At 41.5% G+C, this 15,279-nt stretch overlaps 1 protein-coding gene across 1 annotated transcript; it reads left to right on the top strand.

Annotated features, from left to right (window-relative positions):
- The first annotated feature begins 5,605 nt into the window (after window positions 1–5,605).
- On the top strand, window positions 5,606–15,210 carry snx22 (sorting nexin 22). Its single transcript, XM_023955621.2, has 7 exons — window positions 5,606–5,762; window positions 7,772–7,855; window positions 7,939–8,043; window positions 11,951–12,045; window positions 12,283–12,315; window positions 14,640–14,707; window positions 14,834–15,210. Exons 1-7 carry the CDS (start codon window positions 5,700–5,702, stop codon window positions 14,950–14,952), a joined length of 567 nt encoding a protein of 188 aa, XP_023811389.1. The 5' UTR covers window positions 5,606–5,699; the 3' UTR covers window positions 14,953–15,210.
- Window positions 15,211–15,279: the final 69 nt, after the last annotated feature.

The raw sequence follows: 15,279 nt of genomic DNA, 5'->3' as shown, positions 1-15,279 counted from the left end.
TTTTAGCTTAATTTGTGTTTTTTCATTTTGATTTATTTGTTCAACATATTTTCATAATACCTCGATCAATTTAAATCTTTTATTTTACTTTTTTTTTTTACTAACTGTGGATTTTTTCCAGATGTTAGCATTTGTCTAAAAGTATCTTTTATAGATTAATTTCAGTATGGTGCTGCACTGTGGGGCAGTGGTCAGTGCTCTCACAGCATGAAGCTCCTGGTTCAAATCCTGGCTGGGACCTGACTGTGTGGAGCTTGCATCTCCTCCCTGTACATGCGATGGTATTCTCCAGGTGATCTGTAGAGCTCCAAAAACATAGTCTCTGAATGGTGTAAGTATAGCCCCCAATTCCGCAGTTCTATTTGACCAGGATTTATCATTTAAGGCTCACATATCTCAGACGTGTAGAACTGCCTTTTTTCATCTGCGGAATATTGCTAAGATCAGAAATATACTTTCTAAGAGTGATGCTGAAAAACTCATCCATGCATTTGTTACGTCTAGACTGAATTACTGTAACTCCTTGTTAGCAGCGTGTCCTAAGAGCTCCTTAAGAAGTCTCCAGCTTGTTCAGAACGCAGCAGCTAGGAACTAGCAGAAGAGAACACATCACTCCTATGTTAGTTTCACTTCACTCCACTTCACACTTCGCTCCCAGTTGATTAATCAAGTTCAACATCCTCCTGCTAACCTATAAGGCCACATATGGTATGGCCTCGTCCTACATTAAAGACCCCATTGATATGGTGCCTCTGTCAGACTCCTCCCCCTCTCCTCTCCACTTGGCTCCTGAGTCATCCCAGCTGCGGCAACTTACCTCATCGTCTCACCTGCCTTCATAAGGAGCTCCAGGATCATCATTCTTCACCAGTCCGTTGTCCCTGATGGTGCATAGTTGGTCTCTATGTTAAGTTCTAGTTTGCCTCGTTACGTCAAGCCTGTGCTTAATTTCTCTTTCTACTCACCTCCAGGAATCCTTAGCCACAAGTGGTCGCCTGAATCAGCCCGGAACCCCCATTCTGTCTACTCCTCTGGACACACCTCGAGCCTCTGCCGTTTCTCTGGACCTCTTCTGACGATTACAGCATCTTCCTAGTCCTGCGGAGGAATCCACCAGTGACGCCACCTACGTCTGCCTCACGCCTTGTGACCTCCACAAATCTTGCTCACGTTCTGCCTACTTACTTTCCCATTAAATCTACTTACCTGCCACGCTCGTCCTCCCCTGTGTTTCGTCTGAGTTCGAAATTGTTCTGTAGCCATGACCCCCATAGTCCCTTACCATCCAAATAGAACACTTCATTTGCAAAATGCAGGACTGCTTGTGGTTTCCAGAATTAGTAAAAGTACGGTTGGAGGTAGAGCGTTTAGCCACCAAGCCCCTGTTTTATGGAATAACCCCCCCAGCTCATGGAAGAGAGGCCGACACCGTTTCTACATTCAAAGTTAGACTGAAAACATTCCTCTTTGGACAGGCTTCTTGTCAGACTAGTGTTCAGAGAATATTTACCTTACTGTTAATTGATTTAAATGAAACTTAATAACAAGTTGTTAGTAGGCTGCTAGAAGTTTGAAGCTGGGGTAGCTATGGTACACTGGGGTTCTGTCCTATTCTCGCCTACTTCTACTCTCATCTTCTCTATTCTTTATCATTACATATAATTTAGTTCTCCATGCCTCTGGCACAGTGCGATTCATGTACTGTCCCTCTTTCCCACTCCCCACCTGGGGGTTCCTGTGCCTGACCTCGTCTCTGGCTTGTCTCTACTACTGCTTCTACACCTAAACCTGGGTGTGGATTCTGTCTCCAGTTTGTCTCGTGCCCCCACCCATCCCCCAACTTAGGCTACGTTCACACTGCAGGCTGAAACGACCCAATTCCGAATTTTTTGCCCCTAAGCGGCCCAATTCCGATCTTTTCATGACAGTCTGAATGACACAGATCCGATCTTTTCAATTGCGACCCAGGCCCCGTGGGTTTGCCGGCCTGATTCCGAATTGTAGCCGTTCTTTTCAATTGCGACCGCCGTCTGACCGGCCAGGCGACTTGATTCCGAACCGTACGTCATCGACACGCAACAAATGTCATCATTTTGCGTTGAAGTAGGCGGGAACGAGAACGTAAACATCAACCATGGTGACGATGCTGCTGAGACCAGTCATTGGAAGGGAAGGGAGATCACTGATTGGATTAATATTGGGGTGATCGCTCTTTTCAGGCCAAACTCCAGGGCTCTTATCGCAACTGGACGGCTTTTGAAAAAAATTCCAGCTAAATGGCAGAGCGTGGTGTTGAACCTTTCCCGCGATAACTTTTTTTTCTTTCTCCCCTTTCCGACGTGCTCAGAAGCGCGGGGGACCCGAGGCGATCCTCCTCCTCCTCCCTGTTCTGATCCTTAGATTCTCCAGAACGGGTTAATAAAGAGTCCATAGCATTTATTCTGGGGGAAACCTTCCTCCTTCCTCCGTAACACACAACATGAATGCGCACCCACACTGCCCCCCCCCCCCTATTCTCTATCGCGGCACGCGCTTGCACACACAAACACACGGGGCGCGCGGGCCCAACACATACACATTCCTCTTCCACAACAGTGGGTACAGACGATCCCGACTCCATTGCCTTCTTAAAATGAGAAGATTGTAATTGTGCTGCTCCTTTGTGAAAATAAATTTAATATTACAAAAAGAGCTCCGCTTTTGACAACACTGTTGTTGACATCCATTGTTAACGTTTGCTCCTCAAACAGCAAGTGACGTCGTTCACCGTTGAGTATTCTTCTGGCTTCTGCGCATGCGGGTCTCGTTTGGGTCGTGTCACGGTCACACTGGAGATCACAAAAGTTCGGATTTACTTGGAAATGTGAACGGTCTAGCAAACAAATCCGATTTTTTCAAAAAATCCGAATTGAGCATTAAGCCCTGCAGTGTGAACGTAGCCTTAAACTGGATGAGGATCATTTGCTGGACTTGAAATATGTAGTTGTAGAGCTAGATAAATTCATTCTTCTCTAAAAATTCTGGGACATCACCTGTCCGTCCTGGGGGAGGATCCCTTCTTCATGTGGACACCCCTGAGGTTTCTTAGTTTTTTTTTCAGAATCCGTTTTTTTTAGTTTTTCTTTACCACGAAGGAGAGTCTAAGGGCAGGGATGCCAGTTTAGTTTAGTCTGTTTAGTTAAAGTTTTAGTATTATCCTATTGAATTCTATGCTTTTTTGATCCTTTTTGTTTGTATGTTTACCTTACAATTACCAGTACGAAGCCCAATGAGACAACTGTTGTTGTTAATTTGGGCTATACAAATAAAATTGAACTGAATTGAATTGAATTAGATGCGTGTTTTATTTTCTGATTTTATCTTCAAACGAGCTGGTCTTAACATTTTTCTGAAGTGCCTTGAAGTAATCATGATCCCTTATGGTGAGTTTTTTTGAAGATTGGAGACATTATTTTTTTCCAGTGGTAAGAGTTTATTTCTTTTTTAAGAATGTGATCTTTGTTCTACATCTGCTTGTGTTAAATGAAAAGTCAAATCCTGTTGAGAAGATCGGTATCTTCAAATCCATTCCATCATGGAACATTATGACCATTACCCTGTCAAATGTAAAACTCAAAAATAGAACAAAGCGGGTTTGAGTCATTGAATGAATGCTATTTTGCAGTAACAGAATCAGGACTGACTTCCTCTTTGTTCAGACTCCTGGTGTGTATCTGCTGATTCTACAAGTTCAGACTCGTTGGAATGAGTGAGTTACTCCAGCTGTGGTCAAAAAGGATGAGACACGAAAGAGCAGATAAAGCAGCTCAGATTTCACGCACGTGTGATCTATGACTAAAAGTGCACATGTCCACTCTTTGCATTCTTTGCTCTTCCTCTGCTTGAATAAAAACAAAAACAGGACCAGGAAGCGGCCTGGGAAGACACAAATTGTGTGATGACAAGTCACACGTAGAGCATGTGATTCTACTTTGAATAACCCGGAGAAAGTGGTGTGTGATGGCAGAAAAAGAATGAACATGGTTCAGAAAAACAGCAGCAGCATGAAGCTTTTCCCTCTTCAAGTAATAATAATAATAATAATCAGAATAATAAGTCATTTTATTTAAAAGCGTCTTTCAAGAAACTAAAATTAAAGACAATAAATAATGAAATAACAAATCCAAAAGTGAAGCTCAAAGTAGTGATCCTGAAAGGGGGGAGGGGGTTGGAGTGGTTAGAGCGGTGTGCTTTCTGTTCAGGCTTTACATCCCCTTTTACAGTCTACTGGTTTATGTTTTGTTTTGTGTTTCAGTCCCAGCAGGAAGTGAATCTGGATTTGAAAGTGGCGAGTTACTTTCTGAAAGTCGCTGGGAATCTTCTAGCGGATTCTCCTCAAAGTTGTGTTTAAATAAAAGAACGCAGGTCTTCTTCTCTGCTCTTTGCAGATGATGTTGTCCTGTTGGCTTCGGGCCAGGACCTCCAGCATGCATTGGGGCCGTTTGCGGCCGAGTGTGAAACGGCTGGCATGAGGGTCAGCACCGCTAGATCTGAGGTTCTGGTTATCGACCGGAGAAAGGTAGTTTGTCCTCTCTTGGTCGGTGGAGTGTTTCTGCCCCAGGTGGAGGAGTTTAAGTATCTTGGGGTCTTGTTGAGGGAAGACCGTAGCGCAAGATTGACAGGCGGGTCAGAACACCGTCCACTGTTATGCAGTCTCTGTACCGGTCCGTTGTGGTGAAGAGAGAGCTGAGCTAAAAAGCAAAGCGCTTATTTTACTGGTCGATTTTCGTTCCAATACTCACCTATGGTCATGAGCTCTGGGTCACGACCAAAAGAACGAGGTCCCAAATACAAGCAGCTGAAATGAGCCGTCTCTGTGGGGTGAAAGCTCATCTCCCTTAGAGATAGGGTGAAAGGCTCAGTCACCCGGAGAGAGCTCAGAGTAGAACCACTGCCTCTCCATTTTGAGAGGAACCGGCTGAGGTGGGTCGGGCATCTGGCCCAGATGCCTCCTGGACGCGTCCCTGCGAGGGGTGTTCCGGGCATGTCCCACTTGGCGGAGGCCCCGGGGGAAGACCCAGGACACACTGGAGAGAAAACATCTGTCCGCTGCTTTGGGAACGTCTTGAGGAAGGGGCAAAGGAGAGGAAAGTCTGGGCATCTTTGCTTAGACTGCTGCCCCCGCCACCCAGTCCCAGATGAGTAGAAGAAGATGGATGGATGGATGGATGGATGGATGGATGGATGGATGGATGGATGGATGGATGGATGGATGGATGGATGGATCTTGAATGTTTTCTAAATAGTTTTGCTTTTCTAAGTTGTTAAAACAGATCTAACACATTTTCAGTTGAAGATCTTTCGAAACAAGACTTATTGTGAAATAAATAACATTAAATTTGAGATAAATGTCCTTCCTTTTCAGAGTGAAAGCTCTCTTAGTTTGGTTAAAGCAGAGTAAAGTTAAATGTCACCCTAAATCTTTAATTTTCCCCCCAATGAACATTTTCTATGGGCACCACCGCCTACTGCACCTTTCGATGTCCTGCCTGAGATCCGCAATAATGAGGAGGAGGAGGAGACTGAGGAGGAGACTGAGGAGGAGCGGAGGAGGAGAATGAGGAGGAGCGCACGCTAACCTGACCGGAAAAAAAGTGATACTCCCAGAGATCCAGAACCTCCGCGGCGGAAGGGACCTCTCCGAGGCAGCAAGCCCCCCCATGATTAAAGTGTCGATCCCGTCGCTGGAGAAGGAGGTGGACGAGTCCGGCAAGAGCAGAAAGGTGAGACCTCAAAGGCGAGGGAGAGGCAAAACGCGCGCGCTTACTCTGGAGCGCCGCGCGCCCAGGTGAGCGCCTTACCTGCCCTGTTCTGTTGTTAAACGTGGCGGTGGCGGCAGTGACGGAGAGGGTTTGGCAGCTCTCAGGTGAGCTTAGTGAACAGAAACCACCGTGTTCAAATGAAAGCAAACATAAACAAAAGTTAATGGAAGAAAAATACATTTGAAACAAATTTCTATTTTATTTTTTACCACTTTTACTTCCATGTAGTTGATTTTCATAAACATGAAAGGCTTCTCATGCTTTGTTAGTCTCTTCCTCTCTGGCCCATGCAAGTCTCCCTTGGGTGCAGGCAGACAGACAGGCAGGTATTTGCTGCTTGACTGTTTTTGGATTCAGCTGTCCTGCGGTTCTCCTTCATGGCCTCTGGGAGTGTGTGTCAAGCAGGAATATTTTTTATTACTATTATTATTTTTTATTTCAAACTCAAAATGAAAATAAACACAAGAGTTTAAATGAAACAAAACAGATTGCTTGAAAAGGAGTGGGTGGAAGACAAATCTTGATCCCGCCCCTTTTTACAACACCTTATGTTGTGCATATTTCTATTTACAGTTTTTTTGTCTTTAAAACATTCAAATTACATTCAGGGTAACACTACACAGAAGTGACATCTGCTTATTTGTTTTCTTGTTTGAAGCAGGAATTCTGAAAGAACGAACAGGAAAAGATCATGTCATTAGGCCACGCATGGCTTCTCCAAAAGGGAAAGTCTAAACTATCTGGTTCATTGAGTGGAGTAGTCATGCAGAAAAATGGTACTTTCACTTGTTTCATTTTTGTTTGGTAGGAAACTCATAGTTCTTTGAATGAGTAATAAAAGAAGACTTTTCTTATCAAAAATCTTTAATATTCGAGTACAAACAAAGTTTTTGCTTTTATTTTTTAGTCAGAAATGAGGTGATATTGAAGTCATCTTAACCCTTGTGCTATCCTATGACCCCACCCATGACCCTATCCTTACATTGACGTGTTCTCCCTACCATGACAAAGGTGGAAAGATTTCATGTAATCCATGGACACCAGTGAAGATCACAAATCATTGAAGAAAAAAGGTTCAGCGCACTGTCTAGTGGGTCTAGATGACCCAACTCCCAATGTTAAAGTGCCTAGGATATCACAAGGGTTACAGACCAGCTCTGATTAAATTTGTGTTTCTGGTGTTTTTTTAAACATGTTCTTGTAATGTAATGCTGCTAACAAATGCGCCTGAAAACTAAATTTCCAGGAAGATTAAAACAAAGAACTGTCATTTAAATCTCTTGGTCATTGCATATAGAAAAAATGAGAGAAGAGTCACGACATCTGCATGATTAAAGGTAGACCAAGTCAAGTTTTGAACAATAAGCCAATCATTTTACTACAGTACAGCAGAACACCAGGTTAAATTAATGATATTTTTTGGTGAATCGATTTAAGTCTCTGTGAACACCAGGAAGCCCAAATTTTTTTTACACACAGCCGATAAAAATGAACTGGAGTGAGAAGTGTTGTGGATTCAGAGCTCAGTGGTTTTGTTAATATGTGAGGCATTAATGTCCACCTGTCACAATTTCAGAAAGTGTTTTCGGTCTGGAGAATCCACTCCATTTTATCTACAACAAGAAAAATCAGCCGGCTGAAAAATTCCTTCTTCTGTTACATTTTAACCAGTGAAAGTGTTACCAACACACTTCTGTGATGTCCATGTTTGACTTGAAACCCTCTATCGTCTGAAGCTCAGTACCTCCTCCTGCTGGACCCCTGGTGTCATTACACCCTACATGTCAAATCACCAACAGAAAATGAATCTCAGGGAACATGTTTCCTGTTATTAATATTTTTTTTTTGGTTTTAGATAAAAGATATAGTCATACTGCTTTTTATGTTCTAAAAAATGTAACTAACTTTTAGCGGTTAAATGTTAAATGTATTTTTAAAAATGCCTCATTAGACGTTTTTTTTGTGTGCAGCTTTTCCGAGTTGAAGTTTTGTTTAATGAGAGGAAACATTATGTGCTCCGAAGAAACGGCGATTTCCAGTCTCTTCACAAAAAAGTAGGTATTACTGGAGTGCAAAAAAAAAAGTTTTCAAAAGTCGTTTTTTGAAGTTCAGGCATAGATGTTTGTGGTCTTTGCAGCTCAAGAAAATTATCAATACTCCTGATTTTCCAAGCAAAAGGAACCCTCATTTGAGGACCAAACCTATGGAGCAGAGGCGACAGGAACTACAAGTTTACGTGCAGGTAACCTCCTTCGCACCACCCAATCGATGCTTCTCATTGGCTGATCAGTTGTCATGCAGATCATACATCTGATCCTCTTACCGTGGGTCTCATTTCTCACTTTTAGATCAACTATTGCTCACACATCATGACAGGCTCCCCTTCCTCATGAGTTTGATATCTCCGGAAGCACAAACAAATGTTAGGGTTTGAAGATTCTCAGTCATCCAGGTCATTCTACAGCACTGTTCTACTTTTTTTGGGGGGGCAAATGGAAGATCCAATTTAAGGACAGAATCCTGAGAAACAGGCTTGTCTTAGAATTTTAGAATTTCATCAACAGAATTGACCATTTTCTACAGCTTGGTTCATAAAGATACAAAAATATATTACAAGTGTTAAACATAGGATTTAAAAAAAAAAATAGTGTTTCCTAAAAAAGAACATTTTAATGCAGGGATGTTTAGCCTCCCAAAAATGTAAATACAGTGTGGGAGCCTGAAAAAATTCTTACAATTGTGCCTTGCTCTCTCGTAAACGCGACAGTTTTGAACGCAGAAGCCTGGATCGTGCGTGTTGACGGACTTTGCATTGAAATGGCTGTTTGGACGCCTGTTGCTGAGGGGGTGAACGTAGCTTCAGGGCCAACATGCAGCACATCAGATGGGTTATCTGCCTTTTGTCCTTGGCTCCACTCATAGACTGGTGCCAACTCCTGCTGGTAATTGATGCCAGCCTTTTTCTGTTTTTAGTTTTTTTTTTTAAAGGTGGTCCAATGAAACGACCTACAAACCAGAGGCTGCATCTACTGATGCTGATACATGCTGCTCTGATATAGTACACTGGAGAAACACAGGGACAATGCATTTCTCCTCAAATGACTGCAGACCAACTTTATTCTGTGCCTTACTCTTCTAGGCTCTCAGACTTTGATTCCCCCCAAAAAAACAGTTTACTTTAAGTTAGGGCTGCACGATATGAGGAAAACTCGCGATATGCGATATTGGTAATTAATATTGCGATAACAATATAAATTGCGGTATATAAATAAATAGCAAAAAAAAAAAAAAACATCATTTCCATTTCACTGCAACAGTTTAAAAATTATACTCCAAATGACCCTCGTCGACGTAGGAGGCAAACATCAAACATAAAAGAGCTCATCTGATTGATCAAAAACATAAACGGGTCCTTCTGATTGGTTAAATGCATAAAAGGATTTATTTCATTTGTTCAATATTTCAAGCTGCCATGAGTTTGTTTTAGCACATTTAAGGTAAACATTTATTGCGATTTTTGCCGTCTTTTGCGGTATGCATATTGCACAGCTTGATGTCGCGATAACGATAAATTTGCGGTATATTGTGCAGGCCTACTTTAAGTGAAAAGAGGACTTTGGATCTCTTAGCAACAGTTCAGTTTTTTGTTGTTGTTGTTCATAGCTCAAGTCTGTAACCACTAACATTGTCTCTTATTTGTGAATTTTCATTAAGAAAAGTGAAAGTTGAAGTTTATGTTCTAGTTAGTTCTATCGTAAAGGCTCTACATGGTCTATTCCTCCTAAATCTCCCCAAAATTCTTGAAAAGTGACCAGTTATGACCTGCAGGAGTTTTTTTCACGCACTCACTGATGCATTGTGATGAAACCAAGACGGTCCAAACTACTTGTTGTTTATTGTCTCATTTACATTGACACTTTGATCATTACTGCAGTTTTTAACACATGTTTAGCTAGCTTTGCACTCTCTATCCAGTCATACTTGTAGTCACCCCTTGTCATACGGGTGGAGACTGAGGCGGTCAATCACTGTCCTGGAGAAACAGGAATTTGTTTGGATTTGTTTTCCATCTGTTGAAGTTGATGATGATCAGCGGTACAGAATTCAAGGTGGGGTTTATTACGTTAAGTCAGTGTTTTTCAACCAGTGTGCTGTGGGAGATGGTCAAGTGTGCCGTGGAAAATTGCCCTCATTAACTGATCTAAAAACATTAACCATCTCCAGGAAATCAGCTCTTTGTTCATCCAAACAGGTCCTGATAAAACACTGAGTAGTTAGGAATATGAAAGATCATAAAATACTTTTTTCTTTGTGTTTAATTGATTCTATTAAAGACATTTTGATAAGAATGACGGCACCGCGATTTACCTGCAGCTATAACTGTTTTCTGAAAAATCCCGCAGCTTTTACTGTCTCCACGACTCCACCAATCATTCTTGAAGGCTTAATCACATGTCATCAGTCTGACCAATCAGAAATGTTAAAAGTCTTCACTTCCTTGTTCCAATTTAGCTCATAACTCACTCATTTCCAACAAAAACACCAGCTAAAGCTCGTCTTTAGCAGTGTAGCTTTCCACAGAATCCGGTATCAGACCGTGGAACAAGTGAACAAAACCATGAAGCTCAGAGACGCAAGTCTTTCTGCCGTTTTCTCGCAGTATTCACACTACATCTCCCATGATGCATTGGCTTACAGGGACAGCGCCTCAGCGTACAATGAGTCGCCCTTGTTACACGGATTGAAACCACAACGAACATACAGTTTGTATGTAACTTAACTTTTATTACATCTTTTAGAAAAAACATCTGCAACTTCCTGCTTTTTCTGCCACAATTATCACAAAAATGCACGTCAGATTGCCGGGGGGGGGGGGGGGGGGGGTGCTGTAGATCAAAACAGACTACGAGTTTCTGCTTCTTCTTTTTTTTTTGGGATGCTGGTGTGCCGCGGGATTTCTGTCAAGGTTAAAGTGTGCCGTGGCTCAAAAAAGGTTGAAAAACACTGCGTTAAGTTACAAAAGTTAAAAAAAAGTAATAACAGCATGTTAATGTTACCAAGCGGTGAAACTCTGTGACCTGCTGTTACCCATAAACCACCTGTGCAGCCTGACCTGTATGCTTTATGGACTCCACAGCACCACCATTGAAATAGTGGCCACAAAGCAACAAGAAAAAAAAGAAAAACAAAGAAACCAAGTTCTAATCTAAAGCAAAAACAAGTGTAAATGGCTGAAACATCACCTTATGGATGACAACAATCTAGACCAGGGGCGGGCGCTTCAAGGGGCGCCTCGGTGTCCTACACGTTTTCCAACCAACCATTGAAGCTCTTTTTAGGCTAAACACACCTGATCCAGGTAATCGGCAGCAAATAAGGAAGGGTTTCTGGAAAAGCAGCAGGAGGCCGGCCCTCCAGGCCTGGATTTGGGCCCCCCTGATCCAGACTGATGCAAGTGTCCAACATTTAACTTAGCAATTTTCTTTAACTCTCTGAAATCCAAAATTGTTGATTTCCATCTGTGGTTTGATTCTTCTAAATTAAAAATCTTTTCTAAGAAACACGCCTGTGGGAATAATTTCACTTTTATGGAGCAAAATAATGGGGGGGGGGGCATCTTTGGAATTTTTTTTTACTTATTCCATACAGATTTTTTGTTTTTGGATGAAGGTTAACTACTAATGGAATCCAAGCCCTTTTTTTCAATTCAGTTCAAATTACATTTATACAGACAACACAAGAGAACGGCACATACACTAAAAACAATCAATTATGATCAAATGTTTTAAAAATACAAATGCATGACTCATGTTATTTATTTATTATACCGCCCTTTATAATTGCTTTGCCTTTTTGTAATGGATTGATGATTTTTAATGTCTTCTCTGCAGCTCATTCATATCTGAACCTCTGTACAGTGAAGTCAAGCATTTGTTCTCACAGCTGGTTTCATTAACATATTTGATCCTATCAGACTGTATTTATTGTTTCTAGATTTGGGTGCTCTTTGGTAATTGTTTATCCTTTATTTTGAACTTTATTTGAGGTGATCAGTGATCTCTAAATGATCATTGAGCTCTGGACTGTAAAATCGTTTGTTATTGAAACTTGATCAATGTTTTTTTTTTTAATATATTTATTTTTCTCAGGAGGTCATCTATCAAAATGAAGATGTGCCGCAGGCTTTGCTGGACTTCCTCCACTTGAAACACTACCACACAGGAAACAGACACAGCAGCTTTGAGTGAGTCCTCCTAAGGCTGCACCCCGACCTCCTGCCCATGCTGCTAAATTAAGAGCCTTCACTTTTGCATTAAGGTCCAATGCAGCAACACCAAGAGCCATGTGAGGCGGTCATTGCAGTATCTCTGACCTACTATATATCACAGCTCATAGTTGTGTAGTGGAAATATGCACAAACTGGTTGATTGTCCTGTATTTTGGAGTTGTGTGTGTTTTGATGTGCCTGCTCTGTTTTCAGATCCCTGGATGAACTGGACAGCCAAGACGACAAGTAAGAACTTTACCCGTGTTTTCAAATCCTCCATCATTTGAAAACTTATGCAGCAAACTGTTTTATTCAGAATATGCTTTTAAATAAATAAACTAAAACACATCAGTGGTGCTGCAACACAGCTGAACATTATTTGTACATTTCTGTATTGAATACATTTTTTTTTACAATTTATACTTGAAAATAGTTGATTTTGGAAATTAGAAAACTATTAGTTAAGAAATAAGTGCATGAAAAAGGTGTTTTTGTATTTTTTTTTTAATTAATCCTACATGTGGGACTATTCAGGTCAAAAAATAGGTCAGTGGGTCAAGTGTAGAGTAGAGGTGAATCATACAAACCGGAGAGGCTAATGTTTCAGCTGTCATATATTGGAAAGGGATAAAAACTCAGAAAAAGTTTTCTCTGCCTCTTCTAATATTAATTGTGATTAAGGTGTTAACATGCTACAAAACTCAAAATAGATGTATTCCCCTTTCCTTTACCAAAATACGTTGAATCCAGAAATAAAACCTTATTCCAATAAATTCTGCTTTTACTGCAGTGTCTGATTCAGGTTATTTGGGTTAAGGTCATAACGCTGCCTTGGGTGTAAACTCTCATCGACCCGGTTATTATTGCAGTGAGGCGTGTAATCTAGGACAGCCATGAAAGTCAGAGCCCCTTTGATATTTGTCCACAGAGGCAAATTTGATCGCGGTACCGCTTCAGCAGATTCTTCCGAACTTCTCGTACAGTTTGCCATTTTTAGCCTCCGTCACTGATATGTCGGTGGTTTGTTTGTCATGTTGTAATTCAGCCTTCCAGCAGTGATGCATGTCTGTTGCCCTGGAACTTCCAAGTCCTTTTCCTTCTCTGTGTGGTTTCTAAGTTGTAAATGGGAACATTTGGGATAAATGAAATGAGTGTAGTGGTAAAAATAAAAATGTAAGTGTTTTAAGCAGCAAAGCTTTTGCATATAACGCATTTCTTATGTAATACTGCAGCACAGGACAGACCGGTGTTCTGGTCAGTCGTCCAGAACACATGTGGAATGCAGTGAAAGGGCTTTTTGTGGACGCTTGCGTTCACGGCGCCTTAACGATGCTTAACAAATGATGCATGGTTGAAGAGTTTAACTTGTATAAATAATACATGTTAGTAGGCTGCTCCTCAGCTTCAGAACTGCTCTAGAAAGAAGCGCCAGACCTCTTCTGTCTTCTTTTGGTGATTTTAGACACACTTTGCATAAAATCATTTTACTTTTTATTTTAAAACAGTAATAAATCTGTAAAAACCTCAAACAAATTTACTGAAATGGTTCAGGGTCCCTCTCCGACCATGTTTTGATTTATTACAAAAGTGTTCCCAGTGGGGAGCTGGTTTAGCTCGTGCTGGTTTGCAGCGCCGTCCGTCCGTGAAACCAGGGTTCGACTCCGGGCTGCTCCCTGTTCCCTTCTCTACCTTTGTGCCGGTTCCAAGCCCGGTTTGAGAAGGTTGCGTCAGGAAGGGCATCCGGCGTAAAACATTGCCAAATATACCATGCAACTTGTTCCCTGATGGGAGAAGCCGAAAGAGGAAGAAGACAAAAGTGTTCCCAGTGGCGTTTTAGTTATAATTTTGCAGTTTTTAGCCGAAATCCAAAAACGTGTCATTTTCTAGGACATAGTTTCTGCAGAGCTGCAGGAATTCATCAAAAATTCATCACTGACTTGTGGAAGGTGCCCCCTTTTTTTCTGTCACTCACGCTAGCCCAGTGGTTCCCAAACTGGGGGGAACCACTGGAGGTATTGCAGGGGGGGCGCGGTGGAGTTTAGACACAAAGGATTTGTATGTTTGTGTCAGTGTGGGGGGGCTCGAAAATATTCTAATCTTCAGAAAGGGGGGCCCTGCAGAAAAAGTTTGGGAACCACTGCGCTAGCTTACAGCCCTCACACCCCCTGCCTAACAAAAATGGCGAGCAATGTCAGAGCTTTCCAGTCGTACCGTTTAGATCCAGATACCAGCTTTGACGAGGAAAACAAAGACGCACATGGATCTTTTTGTCCACATTGGAATGGAGTGGAGCAGGGAGCTTGTGGCTCGTCCAGCGTATTTTCTAATAAGGTCTTTTTTCCAACGACATTTTTTCGTTAGGTCCCGTTTCATAATGAATGGAATAAAGGAATACTCAGACATGCAATTTTAAGCTTTATTTTATTTGTCCAAGTCCTCCATCAGATAAATATTACAAGAATATGTTAAAAAATGTTAGCAGAGTGAGTCTTTAAAGTACGGTCTACTAGGATACATATTGTAAAACTATTTAATCAATGTTTTGATCTAATTTTGCTTTTTTCTCTTAGCTGTCATTATTTAAACCAGCCAGTGTTAAGATTCTTTAAGGATCCTTATCTATCCACTGGCTTGTCAGGTAAGAGTGAGTTTGCAGCTTTTAACATACCAATTTCCAAAACTGTAACCCGGCAATGAAGCCAAAATAAATGGGTTCATCTTTTCTTTACCGAATTTCTTTTGCACTAACACTCCCGTCTTCCAGGCCTCCCTGATATTGTTGCAAATGGGGTTCTCCAGGGATTTTACCCGCGGGATGTCCGGGTCAGCTTCACCGCCTCTGCCCTCGCCACACCTGATCTCAGCACTCCTGTAGAGGCCTGAAGAAAAGCACAAACCAGCGCACAATACGGCACACAGACAGCTGACACCAAAGAAAGTTTTTGAATGCAGAGGTTTGGTGTAACTGCAGACCATCACCAGGATATTGTTGCAGTTGTTGTATTTATAGCAGATTTCTTTCAGATTTACTCACTAGTATAGAAGTTGTACTTTTAAACTGTGCACATTCCAGTGAAACCATTGTGTATCTGTTATAAAATGTTTTTCTAATAAACATTAGTCCATTGTGTATGATATAAAGGAGTCGTCTGTAAAGTCTTTGCTTTGCTAAATACATGTTATTACCATTTTTTTGTGAGAAATTTTGTA

Source organism: Oryzias latipes, chromosome 6, assembly GCF_053564925.1.
Source record: "Oryzias latipes strain Hd-rR chromosome 6, Olatipes_Hd-rR_3.1".
NCBI classification, from domain to species: domain Eukaryota; kingdom Metazoa; phylum Chordata; class Actinopteri; order Beloniformes; family Adrianichthyidae; genus Oryzias; species Oryzias latipes.
Note: the sequence above shows the minus strand (reverse complement) of the source record. Positions and strands in the feature narration are given on the sequence as shown.